The following is a 21,960-nucleotide window of genomic DNA, read 5'->3' as shown; positions in this document are numbered from 1 at the left end:
AATCTTCAAACTAAACTTCCCCTACTGCCTTATGATCAAATATAACTTGCTTAGTGATTGTAAGAAGTGTTTTAAAGGATTCAACTGTCCCAGCTCATTGCTGCTGTGTTTTTTTTACTGAATCAGAGGAGCAGTTATCTGGCTATGTGAGAAGCACAGAATGGACGGAATGCGACCTGGATATAAAACGGGTCTCCTCTTGTGGTGCTTGTGTGTATGTGTTTTTTATACATACTTTGCCCTTACTACCTCCAATACACTTTATTTTCCAGACTTCACATAGTGTACCTTGTTATTTCACATGGTGGTGCAGGTGGTGAAATGTCCACTGGCGAGGAGTCAGAGGCATTAAGATAGCATATCAAGTATATAATTGCAATCAGTTATTTTGGACTTAACTGATGGAACACATACCCAGTACAAGCAGTAACCAGTGCATGTCGCTCTGCGCTAACCCCATTTTCCATCCAGGCAGCTACATGCATTTATCCTGGTGCCATTAACCAAGCACATGATCAGGTTGCTCTTTTGCCCCTCCACGTAGGCAATTTATCCTAGCGGCCGGCCAATAGATACATGCCATTGGTTAGCTTCTTTTACTCCTAAATGGATCCGGTGCCCTTGGCTGCTTAACTGCCCGCATAGATACTATAGGTGACTAATCCTAGCTAACTGTTGCCAATGCACACTGCAGGTTGCTCCTGTGTGGACACTACAGACAAGTTACATTACCTCGCAAGGCATGTCTAGAGGCATTTTCTATGCTACTACTGATTGGATCCTAGAAAGCCAAGAGTCTATTCCGATCAGCCTAGATGTACTCCAGTAAACAATAACCACGTTTTGCCCAAAGCAGAACATTTTACATTATAATGCAGTGAATGTTAATGCACAAACTTGACAGTTCTCTACTATAGTCTCATGATTTGTTATAGAACACATTTTTCTTCTTTGGCCCTATTTGTCTACAGTCTGAGGGCATTCCTGCAGATTACTCTCTATAAACCCTGGGGAGACACTAAACAGCATCAATAAGGATTGCACTTCTAAGCAGAACTGCTGGTTACGTCTGAACTGACAAGTGTATTACAATAGCTTTCTGTATCCAGTGCAGACAATGGGTCGCTCATCTCTCATCCATGGGTATTCTCTAATGGTAAAACTGAAAAACTTACTTACCTTTGGTAACACTTTCTTGTGGATACTCTGCCAAACTGGATCAGATGATTTTTCACAGGAATTCCCTCGTGTTAGTAGGTGGCGTCATGTGGCTCCTGTCGGGTCAGTCCTGGCCCAGGTGTGACATCAGGACCCCTACATTAAAGGCACCTCTATGCACTGGTGTCAGTTTCTTACTGCTACCCATTCACACAACTGGACGCAAAGCCACTGTACCCAGATTGTGCTGGTGTGCTAAGCTCTAAATTGGATCCCTATCATGGACTGATGGGGTTCATTCCACAGAACAGGGTGTGTTTGTGAGGAATCTGCAGTTAGATAGAGTATTCTCCCTAAAGAGTATTACTAAAGTCATTTGTTTTTTCTTCTGATGCAGTGTGACCTCTGTGGAAGCTGATGATTCCTTACCTCGTGAATACCTACCAAAGCAGCACCTTATCAGGTAGCAAGTTTGTGGAATGGCACAGACCAGGAAATCCTGCAGGACAGAACAGGCAAAATGCTCTTCCCTACTCTAGACTTCTTGGCTGGTCTGGTCAGCAACTCACCAGCCATTGCCACAGCACAGAGGAACAGCTCCCGGCCCTCTAGCTGTGCAGCAGCGGTTGAAGCTCAGTCCTTTGCTCAGCTTAACGCTTTCCCCTCGTGCCTGCCTGTCCCCTTTCATTTGCCATCTAGTTGCTCACTCTTCATCCCTGCCCTCTACTCTCTCTTCTGGGCCTTTTTCTTTGCTTCCTAACTGCCCATTTGTTATTCTGCTCCTTTTCTTTCTCTCTGTGCCTTTGACTTTGTTTCTATTCTCTCTGTGACCTTATTTCCCTTTGCTTTCTGACCACCCTGCCTCACTGCTGGCCCCCCCTCCTACCCCAACCCCACGCCACGCTCTTTTTCCCTGCTGCCGACCGGTTAGCTCTGGTCCCTGCCCAGCCCATGCCCTTCAGGACTGCCCCGCCCACCTCCCAGGCCTACTTTATGGAAGCTGCAGCGCAGCAGCACCGCTGCCCACCAAAGACGAGCCCAGCTGCGCCTGGACCCCACCCAGCACCCCTGGATCTCCAGCCTGCCACCGGTACTCAGCCGATTAGATTCGGAGCCTTAAGCCCAAGACACCAGCCGCAGCATCGCCTCACAATGCTCCACGCAAGGACCCTTCACCTGCCTCAACTGCTGCTTCTCCTGCAACATAAGAACTCCCACAACATTCCCCCAAACATACACCACAGCTTCACTGTGCACTACTCAATGTCAGATACCTCTGCAGACACCACAGAAATCTGGGACACTATACCCACCTTCGCCCCAGATGAACAAGTTACTTACCTTCGGTAACGCTTTTTCTGGTGGATACAGTATCTGCCTGTGGATTTCTCACCTTTGGAATATCCCCTGCGCCAGCATTCTGCAGAAATTTTCCTAGCTCTCCTCACCGTTGAGGACGTCACAATGCCACCGATCTGCTCGCGACTCCGTAGGACGTCAACGGAGCCATAAGAGACTCGTTGGCGCGATGACGTCAGTTCAACCCATTTGTTCCGTGCCTCAGAGGCATACGGGTGGACAAAGTATACAGTACACAATATTCATACAAATACACACAGTGCAAAATTAATAAGGAAAGCCAATAACAAAAGCATTTCCTGTAAACCCACTCTAAGGAAGATAGGAAAAACAATTCAAAATAAACACATTAAATAATGCCACTCTTAAGGTATACAAGGGTGGACAGTGAGGGTGGGTCAGTGAGGAATCCAGAGGTAGCTACTGCATCCACCAGAAAAAGCGTTACCGAAGGGTAGTAACTTGTTCTTCTGATGGATACATCTGCCCGTGGATTCCTAACTGTTTGAATAAAATCCCACAGCAGTCCCACTCCCGGAGGAGGGTGTCCACCCATCTATACCCAAAGATGCTGCAGGATAGATCGCGCAAAGGGACCGTCCCTCCTCACTTCGGAATCCAAGCAATAATGCTTTACGAAAGTGTGGAGGGAGGATCAAGTTGCAGCCTTACAAATGTCCACTACAGTAACACCTCTGGCCAAAGCAGAAGTGGTTGACTTGGCTCTGGTGGAATGAGCTTTAATACCTTCGGGAGGATCCTTACCTGCCAGGGCGTAGCAGATCTTGATGCACAAGATGATCCATCTGGATAGAGTATGCTTGAGCACAGCCTTGCCCTTCATGCGTCCAATGTAGCCCACAAAGAGCTGACCATCCAATCGCAAGACTTTAGTCCTTTCCAAATAAAAGCTAACCGCTCTTTTAGGTTCCAGGCGGTGAGGTCTCTCCTTCTCCTTGGAAGGATGAGGGGGGAGGATAAAGTGCAGGAAGGGTAATAGACTGCCCTATATGGGAGTAACTACCTTAGGCAGAAAAGCAGCCCTGGTCCTGAGGAAAATCCTTTCAGCATAAATGGTCAAAAACAGGGGTTTTGAACTTAGAGCCTACAGCTCACTCACCCTCCCGGCCGAGGTAATCGCTACAAGAAAACCAGTTTTTAAAGTCAGTAGTCTTAAAGGACAACTATGCAAGGGTTCAAAAGGATAACCCAATAAGAATGTCAAAACAAGATTTAAATCCCATTGAGAGACAAAAGGGAGTAGGTAGAAACCTATTGGTAAGGCCCTTAATAAATCTTAAAACAATAGGAGAATTAAACAAAGAAGGCTAATCCGGCAAACAAAGGAACGCTGATAAAGCCGACAAATAACCTTTTACAGTAGCCACAGCACAACCTTGCTGGACCAAGAACAGCGAAAACTGAAGAACATCCGACAAGTGGGCCTTTAATGGATCAATGGACTTCTCTTCACACCATCTAACGAATCGAAACCACCTGGAGGAGTAAATAGATTTGGTGGAGTGTCACCTGGGCAATCAAATAACATCCCCCAGATCCAGCGGGAGAGAAAAAGAATTCAGGTTGCCCCGTTCAATCTCCAGGTATGAATCTGCAGGCTCTGGAAGTGGGGGTGAAGCATCTGCCCCTGCGACCGAGAGGAGGTCTGCTCTGAGAGGGAGACGGAGCGGAGAGTGCGACGAGAGGTGAAGTAGATCTGTGTACCACACCCTTCTTGGCCAATCCAGGGCGATCAATATGACTTAGGTCCGGTCTTGTCGAATCTTCCTCAGAACCCGAGGAATCAAGCGTATGAGAGGAAATGTGTAAAGGAGTTGCGAGCTCCAATCCAATTGAAATGTGTCCCCATCACTCCTTGCATTGGATACTGGAGACTGCAGAACGGGCAGTGCACGTTCTTGTGAGTGGGAAAAAGGTCCACCCGAGGAGATCCCAACATCTGAAAGATGTGATGAAAAACCTCCGGATGAAGCCTTCACTCGTGATCGACCAAGAACTGTCGACAGACTGTCCTCGCGCACACGTTCAGCACCCCTGCCAGATGATTTGCCATCACACAAATCTGGTGGTCCTGAGCCCAGGACCAGAGCCTCTCTGCAGAGACGATACGACCCTACTCTTCCCTGCTGGTTGATATACCACATCACGGTAGTGTTGTCCGTCAGGACCTGAACCGAATTACCACAAAGGGAGGGAAGAAAGGCCTTAGTGCTAAACGTATCGCCCGCAATTCCAAAAGATTGATATGAAGCAAACTTTTCTCTGGCGACCAAAGACCCTTGACCTCCAGGTCCCCAGATGAGCACTCCGCCCTAGGGTGGAGTCATCCATAATCACTGTGGCCTCCAATGGAGGAAGATTAAATGGCTTCCCTTGAGACAGGTACCCTTCCACGCTCCACCAAGTCAGGTCCGCAGCAGTGTTTCTGGAGATCTTGACCATCTCCTGGAGATGCCCATTGTGTTGAAACCACTGCCTATAGAGGAACCACTGGACTGCCCTCATGTGCCAGTGTGTATGGTTGACCAACAGAATGCAGGAAGCAAACAGACCGAGCAGGCGAAGGACCTTCAAGACGAACAACTGCTCCATCGTGAAACAAAGGAATCCTTTCTTGAATATCGAGAATCCTTTGTGAAGGCAGAAAAGCTTGACACAGTAGTACCCAGTACTGCCCCTATAAACAGGTTGCGCTGAGAGGGCACCAGGTGAGATTTGTGCACATTTATTGAAAAACCCAAGTTGAACAACAGCTGAGCTGTTACTTGCAGATGAATCAGCACCCTCCCCATCGACTCAGTTTTAAGCAGCCAGTCGTCCAGATAGGGGAAAACTGGAACCCCCGACCTCCTGAGATGAGCTGCCACCACTGCCATCACCTTTGTGAAGACTCGAGGTGCAGTAGTAAGACCAAGCGGAAGGACCGCAAACTGGTAGTGCTGCAACCCTACAGTGAAACAGATACTTCCTGTGCGACTTCAGGAAGGGGTTGTGAAAATACACATCCTGTAAATCGATCAACACCGTCCTGTCTTCCTGCTGCAGCGCCTGAAGAACCTGAGCAAGGGTCAGCATCTTGAATTTCTCCTGTTTGAGGTAATGAATCAAAACCCTGAGGTCCAGGATCGGGCGTAACCTGTCATCCTTTTTGGGAATCAGAAAATACCGTCCTTAGCATCCCCGACTCATTTCCTGCTCCGGGACCACCTCTATCGCACTTTTTTGCAAGAAGGCAAGGACCTCCTTCTGAAGGAGGAGCAAATGATCCTCCCAAAAAAACCTTGGCAAGGAACATGAGGAGGAAATTCCCGGAAAGGAAGGGCGTACCCATTCAATACAAGATTCAAAACCCACAGGTCCGTAGTGATCGATTTCCAATCGTGAAGAAAATGAGACAGCCGACCCCCCCACAGGACCCACATGCTCCAGGATGGGGGATCTAGGGTTGCTTTCCTGCATTACCAGTGGGAGTGGGGGAGGAGGAGAACTGACTGGTTGACTCTAGCAGGTGACCCCTGTTTTTCCCTCTGTAGGACTTGTAAAGAGGGTTTTGTTGCTGCTATTGCTTAGGCTGTCGTAGACTACGAAAGGAAGACCTTCCAAACCCTCGATACCTTCTATTACCGAACCCCCTTGATGGAGTTTGCTACCCTAAGTACTTCTCCATAGCCTTGCTGTCCTTGAACCTCTGACTTACAGAATCTGCTTTCTCTCTGAACAGTTTTGACCGATCAAACGGAAAGTCAAGAAGGGTAGCCTGCACATCAGGAGAAAACCCAGAGGATCTGAGCCAAGCCTGTCTCCTGGTAACGATGGAGGAGCTCATAACTCCACCACCGAATCAGCTATGTCAAGTCCAGACTGTGTAACCTGACGAGCTGCAGCCTGTGCATCAGTCAGAATCTCCATAAAATGACCACGATCCTCGTCAGGCAACTTCGGCGCGAATTGTTTAGCAGAATCCATCAGGGCGTGTATGCATCTGCCCAGCAAACAGGTAGCATTGGTTGACTTTAACACCATGCTAGAAGAAGAAAAGACTTTCTTCGCCGATTGCTCCAACTTTTTAAGTGTCTGTCGGCAGGAGCTTGAGGAAATGCGCCTGTAGATTGCTAACAGGACGCCTGTACCACCAAACTTCCAGGAGACAGATGAGATGAAACGAAGGCAGGGTCCCCTGGAGCAGACCTGTATCTTCTTGCCACAGATTTCGAAACAGCAGGAGCAGAAAGAGGTTTACGCCAGACTTCAAGGATAGGCTCAGTTAAAGCCTCATTAAACGGTAACAAAGGCTTAACTATAGATGGAGAATGTAAACATCTTTAAGTAAATTAGGTTTGTACTCTGCTGTAGGCAATTGCAAATCCAGCAGCTCTGCAGCCTTTCTAGTAACAGAATGATAAGGAGCAGCCTCTTGAGATGGAGAGGCTCTTGAGGCCTGCAATGCATCCTCCTCAACGTCCGATCCCTCCACAAACACGCCACAGAAATCTGGGACCTCCTCGACAGCACCACCCCAGACGTAGCATTCTTCACCGAAACCTGGACCAACACCACCTTGGGACCGGACATCGCCATCCCCCAAGGATACAAGATCTCCAGGAAGGACCGCCCCCTCCACCCAGGAGGAGAAATCGCCATCGTCCACAAATCCAGCCTCCGCCTGAGCACACTCCCTGACGAGTCCACAGAACTGATGGAACACCTTCACTTCAAGATACTGGCCAGCCCCACCGCTGCCCTCCGAGGAACTCTCATCTACCGACCCCGCGGACCCTTCGCCAACTCCATCACGGACATTATCTCCCCGCAGGCCATCGCATCCACCAACTACACCCTGCTGGGAGACCTCAACTTCCACCTCGACAATCAACTGGACCCCAACACCACATCCCTCCTGGACAACCTCCACAACATTGGACTCCTCCAGATCGTGACCGAGCCCACGCACTCAGCAGGACACACCCTCGACCCCCTCTTCACTACAGGAAACTATCACCTTCAGCCACACCACCAAACTCCCATGGACCGACCATCGTTGCGTCCACTTCACCTTCAGAACACCCACCATCCACAGACACCAGCACCTGCTTCCACAAAGAAACTGGACCAAAATCACCGATGACCAGCTCACCTCCTCACTCAACAACTCCACCCCAACCATCGCGGAAAACTACGACCCCAACACCGCAGCCCGAACCCTGCATAGATGGATCTCGGACAGCACCAACACCATAGCCCCCCTCAAGAAAAACAATACCCATGCCAAGAAAGCCAGATGGTTTACCACCGAACTTCGAGAGTCCAGGCGCACATGCCGCCGCCTTGAAAAGGCCTGGAGAAACACCAAATCCATAGAAGCCCACAACAACTTCAGAGCCGCCACCAACGCCCACCATCAACTCATCAGAGAAACGAGGAAAAAAGCGATTGAAGACAGAATCTCCACCCACGCACACAACAGCAAGGAACTCTTCAGCATCATCAAGGAGTTCGCCCAACCCACCAGCGAGTCTACCGACATCCCTCCCTCACAAGACCTCTGCGACAAACTCCGCATCTTTTTCCACAACAAAATCAAGAGCATCTACGACAAATTCGACGAAGACAACCAACACACTGAACCCTCACCAACCACCCCCGACACCCGGAAACCAGCGATTGATGACTGGACAGCCCTCACCACCGAAGACACACTGAAGACAATGAAGTCAATCCACTCAGGGGCCCCCACGGACCCCTGCCCCCACCACATCTTACACAGAGCCGCCAACACCATCGCACCCATGCTCCGCCAAACCATCAACCGCTCCCTGGCGACCGCCTCGTTCCCCGACGACTGGAAACACGCCAAGGTCAACCCCCTCCTAAAGAAACCCTCAGCGGACCCCACCGACCTCAAAAGCTCCAGACCCAGCTCCCTGCTCCCGTTCCCAGCGAAAGTCATCGAGAAAGCCATCAACAGCCAACTCGCCACATTCATTGAAGAACACAACATCCTCGACTCCTCCCAATCCAGCTTCAGAAAAAACCACAGTACGGAAACCGCCCTCCTCGCCGCAACAGACAACATCCGCACCTTACTGGACAAAGGAGAAACAGTAGCCCTCATCCTCCTCGACCTATCAGCGGCGTTCGACGCAGTCTCCCACCGCACCCTAATACGCAGACTCTACGATGCAGGAATCCAGGACAAGGCCCTCGACTGGATCTGCTCCTTCCTCTCCGGCAGGACGCAGCGGGTCAGACTCCCCCCTTTCCTCTCGGACCCCACACGGATCACCTGCGGAGTCCCCCAGGGCTCCTCCCTCAGCCCGACGCTCTTCAACATCTACATGGCTCCACTTGCCCCCATCGTCAGAACCTACGGACTCAACATTGTGTCATATGCAGACGACACCCAGCTCATCCTCCCCCTATCCAACGAGCCCAACACCGCCAGACGCAACTTCCGAGAAGGCATGGAAGCCGTCGCCAAATGGATGAAAAACAGCTGCCTTCAACTAAACACCAACAAAACAGAAGTACTCATCATGGGCCCAAACCCCGACGCCTGGAGCGACACCTGGTGGCCCACCGCCCTCGGAAACCCGCCAACCCCCACAGACCACGCACGCAACCTGGGAATCATCCTGGACTCTGAGCTCAAAATGGACCGCCAGATCAACTCTGTCTCATCTTCCTGCTTCCACACCCTCCGCCTCCTTCGTAAGACCTTCAAATGGATCCCCCTCGAACACCGAAAGACAGTCACTCACGCCCTGGTCACCAGCAGACTAGACTACGGCAACGCACTCTACGCCGGAATAAACAAAAACCTCATCCGCAAGCTACAGAACATCCAGAACGCCGCCGCAAGACTGGTCCTCAACCTGCCAAAACACTGCCACATCTCCCAGCACCTGCGCACACTCCACTGGCTCCCCATCGAGGCAAGAATCACCTTTAAGATGCTCACCCACGCACACAAGGCCCTCCACGGCACCGGACCAGCATACCTGAACAGCCGACTCAAATTCCACGCACCCCAAAGGACCCTACGATCAGCCCAGCATTCCTACGCTGTGGTCCCCCGCACCAGAAAGACCACATCGGGAGGCCGCTCCTTCTCCTTCCTCGCGGCCAAAGCATGGAACGCCCTTCCGCTCCACCTCAGACAGACAACATCGCTCCCCATCTTCGCAAGAAACCTCATAACCTGGCTCTTCGACAGACCCCCTCCTTGATGGAATGGAACCTGCACCACCCCACCCCCAGCGCCTTAAGACCCTTACGGGTGAGTAGTCGCGCTTTAACAAACTCCTGATTGATTGATTGAGGAGGAAAGCTTCCATTCTGGTGAGGTGTCCAGGCCACTAGCCCCTTGAAAACCCTCGAAATCGTCAGACTCCTCGATTTCACTTTCCTCAACTTCCTCTCTTCGAAACGGCTCCTCTTCCAACAGTCTCTGTGCCTCTCTCCTCAAACGCAACTTCAGTTGCGGCGCCACAAGCGGCGTGGACAGCTCAGGAGCCGGCATCAATGGAGGTTCCGAAACAGCAATTGGTGCCATACGAAGGCGAGAGAAAGTGCCACCAGGCGGCACCGGGGACTGAACATACGGCATCGAAAACCTCGGTGCCGGAAACTGTAAAGACGGCGCCTTTGTAGGCATCAGTGGCACTGCACTGGGAGTTTCAGGATCGTTGATTGAGAACGCGGTACAGCGCTCCGCGTATGTGTTCTACAAAGCCGCTTGCCATCATCCACAAGAACTACCTCTACTGCATCACCTCAGATGACTACACTGCACCTATTATGGAGCACCTCAACTGACAGATCAAATTAGACGCGAAAAACCACCATCAGAGGAATCCTCGCCTACAGACCTCATATCCCTCACCCCAGCTTCTGCAACGCCACGCTGGACTGCATCAGCCCCTTAGCAACAGAGTCCAACACTACATTTTCCTGGGAGACCTAACTTCCACCTCGAAGGCCCTAAGGGCACTGTGATTCTTAGAAACATGGGCATCATCAGCCTCTCTCAACTGGTCACTGTCCCCACACACATCACAGGACACACTGGACCCCATCTTCTCCATCAACGGCACAGCCAAGTTCTAACACACCACGGAGCGGACCTGGACAGACCACAGCATTGACAACTTCACCATCGATGGCCCACAAGCAGCCCCAACGAAACACCCCACTCTCCCTCGCTGCAACTGTCAAAGTCACAGAACTACTCTGAACCTCCGCCCTCAAAGAAGCAAGACCCTTTACCTCCGAGACTCTCTAACTCGGAGTCCAAAAACTTCTCCAACTGGATCGCCGGTGCCACCTTCACCCCCCTCCCGGACCACCACCAGCAGCAGACCCGCCAAGCAAACTAGTTGGTACACCCAGGAGCTACTGACCCTCTAACCCCACTGTAAGAAGTTGGAGACACTGGCGCTCCAACAAGACTCATGCCAACCTAGACTTCTTCAGGTCCGCCCTCAACAGCTATCTCCTCTGTCTGAGACCAAGAAAGAAGCAATCACCACCCACCGAGGGGAGCGCCCATCACACAAAGGAACTCTTCAGCATAATCAGAGAAATCTCCTGCCCCATTGCCACTGAGAACACAATCCACCCCCCCCCAAATCCTCTGCAACACTCTAAGCAGACAATTTTCACTGCAAGATCTCAGACATCTACAGCAACTTCAACCTTCAACCCACCATCCTCAACTACAGCTGCACCAAAACCATTGACTCCCACCCCCAATCGGATCTCTGACTGGAAGCAACTCTATAGAAGACACCATCTCCATCATGAGCTCCATTCACTCCAGATCCTCCTCTGATCCCTACCCACACCAAATCTACAACTTAGGAAAAGATGTAATCTGAGGCTCCGTCACAGATCTCCTCAACACATCCATCGCCACAGCGGTCAAGCCCATCCTTAAGAAACCCTCAGCCAACTCTAAAGAACTCAAACTATCGCCCCCCCCCCCCCCCCCCCCCGCCCCCCCAAGTCTTGGAAAAAAGCCATCACTGACAGGTCACGGACGACCTCAAGGAAAACAACCTGCTCTACCCAGCCCAATTAGGCTTCTGGCCCAACAACAGCACAGAGACCGCCCTGTCTGCAGCAACGGATGACAAACGCCTACTCGACCTAGGTGAAACAGGCGCCCTCGACCTATCGGCAGCCGTCGACAGTCTCCCACCACACCCTTGTGACCAGACTCCACCACATCGGCATCCAGGGTAACGTATTCGACTGGATCAACTCCTTCCTCTCTGGCCAAAGATCGAGGATCCACCTACCACCCTTCTCTTTCACACCCAAAGACATCAAATGCAGCGTCACCCAAGGCTCCTCCCTCGACTCCACAGTCTTCAACACCTATAGGACGCCACTGGCAGACATCGCCCAAACCCACAGACTCAACATAATCGCTTACTCGGATGACACCCAGCTCTTCCCATCCCTCGCAGTAGATGCAGAAACCACAAGAGTGAATCTCCAAAACAGTATGACAGACATCGCCACCTGGATGAAGACCAGCTGCTTTAAAAAACACTGAGAAAACAGAGGCCATCATCTTTGGGAACCAGCCCTTCCTCTACGACAACAACTGGTGGCCCTTCGCACACGGCCCGCTCCCACCCCAACAGACCACGCACAAAACCTCAGAAATATCCTGGATACCCTCCTGTCCATGAAGCAACAGATCAGCGCAGTCTCCTCTGCCTGCTTCCACATGTTCCGATGGATCTTCGTCTCAACCAGGAAGACTGGTCGCCGAAGCCCTCATCTCCAGCCACCTGCACTACAGCAAAGCACTATACGCCGGAAACACCAAACAGCTCCTGAAACTCCTCCAAACCATCCAGAACTCAGCAGCAAGACTAGTCCTCGACTTCCTGAGAAGAACCAGCATCACCTCTCACCTCAGAGCTGTCCATTAGCTCTCTGTCCAGCCTCTTCAAACTCCTCACACATGTCTATAAAGCCCTCCACAAACCTGGATCCTTCTACATCAACAACCGCATGACACTCCACCAACCGAACAGGGAGTTCTGAACCCCCTCACTTGCCTTGGCCCACATCTCCAGCATCCGTTGCAGCCGCTGTGGATGAAATTATTTCCTACCTTGCCATCAAGTCCTGGAACGATCTCCCCCTCCACCTGTGCACCTCCCCATCTCTGAAGTACTTCAGGAAGCAACGCAAGACTTGGTTCTTTGTCCACCATCGCTCTACAACTGAGGCTCCAACTACCACCCAGCACCTGGAGACTTCTGGGGTGACATGCCATGCTCTACAAGATCCACTTATTGATTGACCAGACCTCACTTTCCAAGCTCTAGTGCTTTGTGAACTGACCCCCAAGCAGCAGCCTCGCAAGTGTCCAAGAAGACTGGCACTGGAGACCATGGTCCACCTCCGGGTGTAATTGTCATTTGTGATCCGCTAGGCGCTAAAGGCGGAGCTCATCCGCTCCGACATTCATGGATTCTGCTAGGTTAACCACCAGGAAAACTCCCCAGCAGTTCAGCCATTTCCAGATGCCTCTTGGCACGGGGCCTATTACCTAACCCCACCCTGCATGTAGCAGCAACACACAGAGGTGGTGATGTCCATGAGCACCTGTACCAGTTTCCCTTAGGTAGACAGCAGGAAGGAATCTAACACAAAGATGATGGCCCTCCGCTCCAGAAGGTCGCTGTGAAGCTGGGACTCCTCTGGAGACTAGAGCTCTCCAATCTCTACCTCTCCTAGATCGCTTCCCCAACCCATAAGTGATTAATCAATCCCCCTTCTCAGCTCTAGGTGGGAAAGGAAGAGGGCTCTGCCACTGACCCAATCGCAGTCCTATATCCACCAAGGTAGATCTTGTGCAGTCTCCTCCAAAATCTGAACTTGGTCAGAGAGGTCCCCTTGATGTTGGGACCACTGGAACTTCAGATCCCAATGCAAAAAACGCATATGTCATCTGGCGTGCTTGACCAGCTGATGCAGGAGGCAATCAGTCCCAGCAGCCTCTGAGCTGACCTCACTGAAACCCAGGACCAAGGCTAAAAGATAGGGATCGTAGTCTGAATGTCCTTTCACAGGGGAAAAGGCACAAAACCGAACTGTGTCAAGAATGGCTCCAGTGAAGGGGATTGTGTGAGGACTCAGGTGTGACGTTGGCACATTGATAGTGAATCCCAAAGATGACAGGAGGTCCACAGTAGGTTGAAGGTGGGAGGGAACTGCCTGGGGCGATCCCACCTTCAACAGCCAGTCGTTGAAGAAGAGGAAGACTGGAATCCCTGACCTCCGCAGATGAGGTACAACCACAGCAGTCATCTCAACGATTGAGGGGTGCTGGTTAGAACAGAGGGGAGAAGAACAAACTGATAATGCTCTTGGCCTACCATTAACTGCACTTGTGGGCAGGCAGGATGGGAACCTAGAAGTAGGCATCCTGCAAATCCAGCTCTAGCATTCAGTCTCCAAGACACTCTTGTTCAGAGGGAACCTGAACTTAAGTGAGCAGCTTGAATTTTTCCTTTTTTTAGTGATTAGTTGTGAGGGCAGAGATCTAGGCTAGGACAGTGTCATCCATCGCTTTTCAGCATCAGAAAGTGGCAGGTATGGAACCATGACCGAATTCTGGTGCTGGCACCCTCTCAACGGCTCCTTTGGACAAAAGAGCCTGTATTTCCTGTTGCAAGAGAGAGTGGAAGGTGGTCCTCCATCAGCCACATTATCTATTGCTCCTTGAGGCCACCTGCCAGGGAGTTTGCATAGACAATTACAGAACACAGCCCTTGCATTACCAGTTCCTGTGCTAGCTTGTATTAAGGACGTCCAGTTATGGTGGACTCCACCCCCCCATATTATTGTCCTACTGAAAAGAATCACCTTTCTATACAACTTTATTGAGCTTGACCCCCATTGACACACAATCAGTGCACCTTTGATCCACGCACAATTTTATCATACAAATTCAAGTGAGCAGGGACGCACCTGTTCTGTTCAGCTCCTGAGCAAGTTAGAAACCTTGAACACTTTTTTTATCTTCAGTGCACATACCGATTGCACAGAAAGGGGGCACATGGGAAGTATGACTGTGGCTCTTGCATGTCGCTGCAAGCAGCCAATTTATGACCTGCTCTTCTGTCTATTGCGTAATTAGAAACCATGGACACTGCAGCTAATTAACAGGCCAGCACTTAGCGTGCACACACCCTTAACTTTTGTTTATTCTTTCCTATAGATTCATTCCAGATTGGTCTGCATTCTTTTAAATCTCAAAATTATCCATATTTGACCGTTCTCTTCACCATTCGGTGAGTCCCTATTGGTCTATTCTGTATTTACTGAGGTGTTCCCTCGTTTGTTCTCTACAGCCCTACGAACAAGGTTTATCCTGGACTATTTCACATCTCAAAGGGCAAGTTGTGGACCTTTTCGTCTTCCCTGGTGACCAGCAGCGCTGACCCAGTTCTTGAAAGAAACACTTCTGTAGTTTCTCAAATGTAAGTGTATTGACCAATCTTTCCAGACACAAAGGAGGCTGCTTTGTCTGAGGTTTGTTAATGGTAGCTAATGTAGCCTTTTCTTTTTTCCTTGTCCCTAGGTGCCTTCGATTCTCCTCTGGTAACTCCAAACATGGACCCCATGTAGATTTTTTGTATTTTCATTTATTTATGGTTAGTGGTAACTCTTTTTACCCACATTAGGCAGCAATCTTCTCCCTTGTGTTCCCACGCCCTGATGATGACCAAGTTTTGAAGGTCGAAACACCATCGACTTGTTTCAGCCTAATTGGGATTGTTAATTATGTCATGATTTTGTCATTTTTACATTATAAAGTATTTGTTCAAGCATAGTACTCTTCAAATATTTCCCAAATGCACTGATTTCTATTTCTTGAGGTCCACTTGCGCAGTTTCAAACACTTTTCACAAGCACAATGTGTTCACCTAGTACACAACTTAAAAAGCATAGTTGATACTGCTTTCAATTCCTTGCAAAGTATATATATTTATGCCTTTCTTCCTTTTTGTTAAATACAATTACATTGAAACTGAAAAGTGAGACTACGTGTTTTGAATAATCAATGTACTTTTTTAATTGTAATTTCTCATTGACTAACACAGAGTTTGTATGAATCTACTCCTGGAGCTGGCACCCTGTTGCAAGAGCAAGCAAAAGGTGATGCTCAGTAAGCAGATTGGAGGACAGTGGAACAGGTGGACGGGTCTGCTGGAAAGTTAGAGAACGGTTGACAACTACCTGGTGCAAGCCCGCCTTAAACAGCCAGTCTTCGAGGCAGGGGATGATTGGCACCCCTGACCTCTGATGTTAAGCTGCTACAATCGCCAGCACTTTCGCGAACACCCGAAGGGATCTCGTTAGACCAAAGGCAAGCAGAGAAAACTGAAAATTCTCTTGTACCACCACGAATACAAATACCACCACGAGAGCAGAACAGACCTGAGCCACACTGAACATTTTGAATTTCTCTTACCAGGGGATTGCATTGGGAGAGGACAGGTCTAAAATCTGACAAAGGCCTCCTTCCTTCTTGGGCACCAGAAAGTAGAAGTAACAACCACCACATCCTACTTCTAGCGCTGGCAACCTCTCAATAACCCCTTTGGCCAAAAGGTCAAGAACTTCCTGCCACAAAATGGAAAGATAGTCGCCCGTTAGTCGCAAAGGTGGTGGGGTAAAGTGGAAGGAGCAGCCTGGAAGAAGGAAAGGGTGTATCCTTTACAGACACTCTTCAGAACCCAACTTCTAAGATGATGGCCAGCTAAACCGGGTACAACTTGTGGATTTTGGCTCCCACTGGCTGTGCTCTTGAAAGGAACACCAAAGACGATTGGCCGTTGGGGCGATGGACGGTGCCACACACTCATCTTGGCCATGGGGACGTGGGCACCTCAGCCATGACCACACAACTGCTAACTGCTGCAGTTGGCGAGGTGGGTGGAGAGCACCACGGAGCAAGCTGCCACCCTACTCTCCTTAAAGCGCCCAAGAGCTAAGTTAACATTGTTCATGAACAGGAGAGTCCAGTAAAAGGGCATGTCCATCAGGGAGGACTGGCTATCACCTGAGAACCCAGTGGAGAGCAGCCAAGCATGGCAGTGGAAAGTCAACATTAATGCCAATAGCCCGCCCTATGTAATTAGTGGTGATTAAGCCACAATTGTGAACTTGGCTGCATCAGGACCATCTTCAATCGGATGAGACAGATAGGACAAAAGTGTTCAGGCACACCAGGGAGGACTTCTGCCACCAATAACAGCCCAACAAGCAGATGGTGTTGACGGACTGGAGTGTCCGGCTTGGTGGAGCATAAGAACAAGTTACTTCCCTTCGGTAACGCATTATCTGAAAGACAATACCTAGCTGAAGATTCCATACCTTTGAATTCCCCAGGCGGAGGCTGGATCCGGAAACATTATTGCGAGCAGTACCACTGCGCGCCATCGGGCAGCTCCATTCAGCTGCTTGTGACGTTGTGTGCGTCGTTCGTGTAGGTTATGACATTGCTGTTGCCTATACAGGTGGCACCCAGATGCGTGGACGTCACTTACTTTTCACTCTTACATGCCAGAAACGCAAAGCCATGAAGGGAACTGACGTGTATGTCACAACTAGGGCACTGAAAAAGGAGCACCCATAGCCCTATCAAATGAGTCCACAAAGTGGGCAGGCATTGGTGGGTCTGTAAGGAATCTGCAGCTAGATATTGTCTCTACTGAGTTACTGAAGGTAAGTAACTTGTTCATCTGATACAGACTTCTAGCTGCAGATTCCTTACCTGGAACAGATACCAAAGCCATACCACCCTGACGGTGGGCTGCAAGCAGATTTTCCACACTAAAAAGTCCTGCAGGACCTAACGGGCGAAATGCCCATCCCTGCGGACCCGACTGTTCAGGCAGAAGTGCTTGGCAAATATGTGCAGAGATGCCCAAGTTGCTGCCTGCCAGATATACAGGACTGGGACACCCGAGCCAACGCCAAGGTCGCAGCCTTCCCCCTAGTGGAATGGGCTCGTTAGCATTCAGGAGGCCGCTTCCTAGCCAAGGTGCAGCAGATTTTAATGCAGATAACAGTGTGAAATAGTTGGTTTCTGCACTGTTTGACCTTTTTTAGCTCCTACATAACCCACAAAGAGTTGTTTGTTCACCCGGAACCTTTTTGTGCGGTCAAGGTAGCACTACAACGCCCTTTGTGTCCAGTCAATCGAAACGCTCCTCTTCCTTAGAGGGATGTGAGGGAGAAAAAAAGGTAGGCAGAGTGATTGATTGACCCAGATGGAAAGGGGTTCCTACTTTTGGTAAGAATGAAGCACAACCGTATCCAGAAAAGTTATCATGTAGGTGGGCTTGCATGATAAATACTGCAATTCACTCACCCTCCGGGGACGTTATTGAAACTAGAAAGGCTGTCATGATAGTAAGCAGCAAAAGGTGACCATTATGTAAAGGCTCGAAGGGAGCATACAATAAATGTGAGGACCAAATGAAGGTCCCACTGCGGCATGACAAAGGGTGTAGGTAGAAACAAATATACAAGCCCTTTTAAGAAACTATTAACAAAAGGGGATTTGAAAAAAGAGAGGATTGGAGAGGGAGAGGTATGGCGCCGCGGCCAGGGTGACTGACTCTGGAATCTGGGGATCACGGATTGATCCCGGGGCCGGCGGCAGATTAGCCATGTGACTCTAGGCAATAGCTTGCCTAATCTTCTAGACGGCCCCAAGCGCCTAGAGACCCTAACAGGTGATGGTTCGCGCTTTACAAATGTAGATTATTGGTCCAGCAGCTGTAAGAAAGCGGAGAGAGCAGAAAGATAACCCTTGAGAGTATCCAAAGGAGAGAGCCCTGCTGGGCAAGGGTAAGAATAAAGAGAAGAATATTAGACCGAGAAGCAGAAAGAGTCAATTGACCTTTCTGTAAAATATTTTTCAAATCGTTGCCAACATCAGACTTATACCATCTTAGTGAAGGGTCGACTGCCCGCCAAAATAACATTACATACTTCGGGAGGAAGGTCGAAAGATATCAACTCTCGTCGCTAAATCTCAATGCAAGGAGGCAGAGAATTGGCAGGTTCAGGTGAAGGACCCTCTCCTGCTTCTACGACAGAAAATCCGTTCAAAGGGACAGCCTGATCGGAGGATCCATGCCCATTCGAAGAAGTTCTGGATACCAGACTTTCTGTACCCAGGTCGGAGCCACAAGAATGACTTGAGCCCGGTCGTTCTTGATCTTCAGAACTCTCAGAAGAAGTGGTATGGGCAGAAGGCCCCAGCTCTATTCACAACAAAAAGTGTCGCCGAGCGATAGCAGCCTTGGAAACTCGTGCATAAAAAACTGCTGTCATTGTGTGTTCTCTTCGGAGGCAAACCGATCTAACCAAGGCTCTCCCCAATGTTGAAAGAGACTTTGTGCAAACTCCAACTGGAGACTCCATTCGTGATAAGCAAGGCATTGTGGCTGAGTTTGTACGACTTGGCGTTCAGAGAACCTGTCTGGTGTTTAAACACCAGGGTTAAGCCTTGCTGTTCCAGCCATCTTCAGAGTCGCAGGGCCTCTTGACAAAGGGTCCATGAGCCAACCCCGCTTGTTGCAGTACCACAGGGCGTTGGTACACCTGCACTAACTTCCCCTTGACACAGCTTTTGACGCTAACCGGAACTCTATAAGATAACATGTTTCCTGAACGTTTTCACTCTTCGATTCCCTGTCAGGTGAGTAGATTAAATGCCTTAGGGTTGGAATGACTTGTGGAGGCGTGCACCATGAAGCGGAGAAAGGAAAGCTGGGTCGCCCGTAGCAAGGTGATGGCCCCTTGCAACCCAACAGTGACTGACCAGCTAGAACAGTTTGGGGTTAAGTACCTACAAAGGCGCCTCATTAAAGAGTAGGTCTTCCCAGGCTGGATACCTGCAGTTAAAACGTTGGTTTTTTTGACCACAAGGATGGGGTCCTCTGGTCCGCTTCCTCTCCAGCGGCTTGCCTTCTGCGGTTTATCCGCCCTCATTACGGGCCCATCACCTATTCCAGACCTGGTTGACTCTGCCTGACTGACTGTATGTGTGCGTGTAGGTTACCACCACTGGGGTTAGGGGTGGGAGCGGGGTGGGTAGGGGTGTTGTGGGTTGGGTTTTGGCGACACCCGCAGCGTAGTTTAGCGGGGCGGTGGAGGAGGCGGAATATAGACGTCCTTGCTGGCTAATCAGCGCCCTAGGAGGTACACCCGCTCCGGACTGTAGTCCTCAGAATGCCTTACCTTCCTGCTTCTAGCCTGGACTACATTCCCAAAATTGTTGTATAGCTTGAGGGCGCTCTTCGTCCAGATGCACATGTTCGCCGTGTTCACTGCCTTCTATGTGCCTGATACCGTACCCCCCTGCGAGGGAAGTTGAGCGGGATTGTCGCTTTTCTTTTTTGGTTCTTATCAAGCTGTCAATAAAAACAACTTTTACAAAAAAAAGTGGTACTAACTTTACAGGCATTTGGCTAGTTAAGAGTTGCTGTACTTTCCTTACAGCCTTTTAGTTTAAATTATCTTGTATAAAGATAAGGAACACAGATATTTACACAAATTAAGAGCATGAAAAGTAGACAATCATCTTTTAGCCGGTAGCAACAAGATTCCAGGAGAACGTTCACGCAGTGAAAACCCTGTAGCTACTTGAACTATATTTAGACATGTTATAGTAAGTCCTTACAAACCACATGCATTGTTTCCTTGCAGTCCGTTTTACCCATTGACAACATATTATTGGATTTATGGGAAATACAATGCATTTCAACAACTGCAAAATAGCATCTTTAATAGTTTTTGCAAATACAAAGCTTCAGTTTCTTTAATTAAATGAGTATATAATTGCAAAGTAGGCCATGATTGAAAGGATAGGATAAATTCCGCATTAAAACAAACTAAATGTATATGTGCTATAAACCTAAGAATTGTTACTGGCAGAAGGAATTAGGTCATCTAAGACGCTGTCTATGGGTGGATCAGACTTTTGCATTGCAAGGTGTGATTAGGTATAGTTGGTAATAGCTGGAGTAGACTCTTTAATGTGTACAGTGGTAAAGATAGATGGTTAAGGCACTACTGACCTTGAAGTGTCCATTGTTTGAAGCATCATGCAGGGGAGTATCATCATCCAACCCCTTTGTGTTCACTTCAGCGCCTGCAGCCAGCAACTGCTTTGCAACATCGTAGTAACCTCTGTTACAAGCTTCATGCAAAGCAGTCCAACCTTATTAAAAAAAGGAAAAAAAAAAAAGAAAATCACATTAGAAATTACTTCAAGCAAAGTTATATTATCTGCTCATAGTCACATTCTGACCAGCCTTTACAACCAAACATATTCGAAATACAAGAGACAAATGTAAAACATTTATAAGGGAAAACTATGTGTATGTTTTGCTTTTTGTTTTTTACTTGTCCATAAAGAAGTACCAACAAACCAGGACATTCTCAAATGCCGAGTATCTACACTGCACTCATCTAGGAGTTCACCACTGCCAGAGTATGATGGTGGCTGACGATATTTACATTAGGTACAAAACACAATGTACATCTGCTGATTACGTTTCACATGCTACTTTAATACCACCACACCCCCCCAAAGCCAAGCTCGATTCTTTGAAGAAAGACATGAATAACATGGCAAGACTCTAAACAGGGTACCACATTGAGTATTTCATTAATTTGAGCGTTCTTTTGCACAAACACCCAGTGAGCCCACCCTCGAGCAGCATTTAGTCACATTCTGAGCATATATAACTCAAGGCCAAACCTCAGGGGGGAAATGGCTGAATCACATGTCAATCCACAAATTAAACCAATGCCGGAGAACCCACGAGCGAGTAACCTATTTTCCAGCACCGGACTGATTAGAGATTGTCATGCCAATTTTAATATAGTACCAAAAGGACAAATGTCAGATGTTGCTGCCACTTGTTTGAAGATGGGCTAATGTTTTGCTTTATTCTGATGGCTATCGGACATCACCTTTGTGCGATCCCCTGAAGAACCTGCAGTTTCACTTTTCCAAATATAACCGGACATAAGGTTTTGGAATTGAAAAAACAACTCGTCACTGGGATAATGGCCACTAGAAAGCAAGTTTTCTTGAGGTCTGTTAAGTGCATTTGCTTAAAATGGACAGGATCAGACAGGAGCAACCAAATCTAGTTAGCACATTGGTGTCAGTTAGGACACAGAACAGGATTAATGTAACAGGCTTCCCAGAAGCCGTAGAAAACATTTTGCATGATATCATTGCTGTGACCTGGTTTCTTCATGCAATGCACGAACAGATGACTGTCGCACCTAAAGAACAAGTTACTTACCTTCGGTAACGCTTTTTCTGGTAGATACAGTATCTGCCTGTGGATTCCTCACCTT

The 21,960-nt window shown here is 49.0% G+C and overlaps 1 protein-coding gene across 2 annotated transcripts in view; it reads right to left on the bottom strand.

The window, feature by feature from the left end:
* ANKRD11 (ankyrin repeat domain 11) overlaps positions 1 to 21,960 on the bottom strand; it is a 1,181,327-nt gene that overhangs the window by 166,391 nt on the left and 992,976 nt on the right. For both annotated transcript variants that reach the window (XM_086945797.1, XM_086945798.1), the window contains exon 8: positions 20,664 to 20,806. In XM_086945797.1, coding sequence (XP_086801923.1) covers positions 20,664 to 20,806 — 143 coding nt within the window. The remainder of the gene's footprint in view (positions 1 to 20,663; positions 20,807 to 21,960) is intronic.

The sequence above is a fragment of the Lissotriton vulgaris genome, chromosome 12, assembly GCF_964263255.1.
Source record: "Lissotriton vulgaris chromosome 12, aLisVul1.2, whole genome shotgun sequence".
NCBI classification, from domain to species: Eukaryota; Metazoa; Chordata; class Amphibia; order Caudata; family Salamandridae; genus Lissotriton; species Lissotriton vulgaris.
This window is presented reverse-complemented; position numbering and strand designations above follow the sequence as displayed.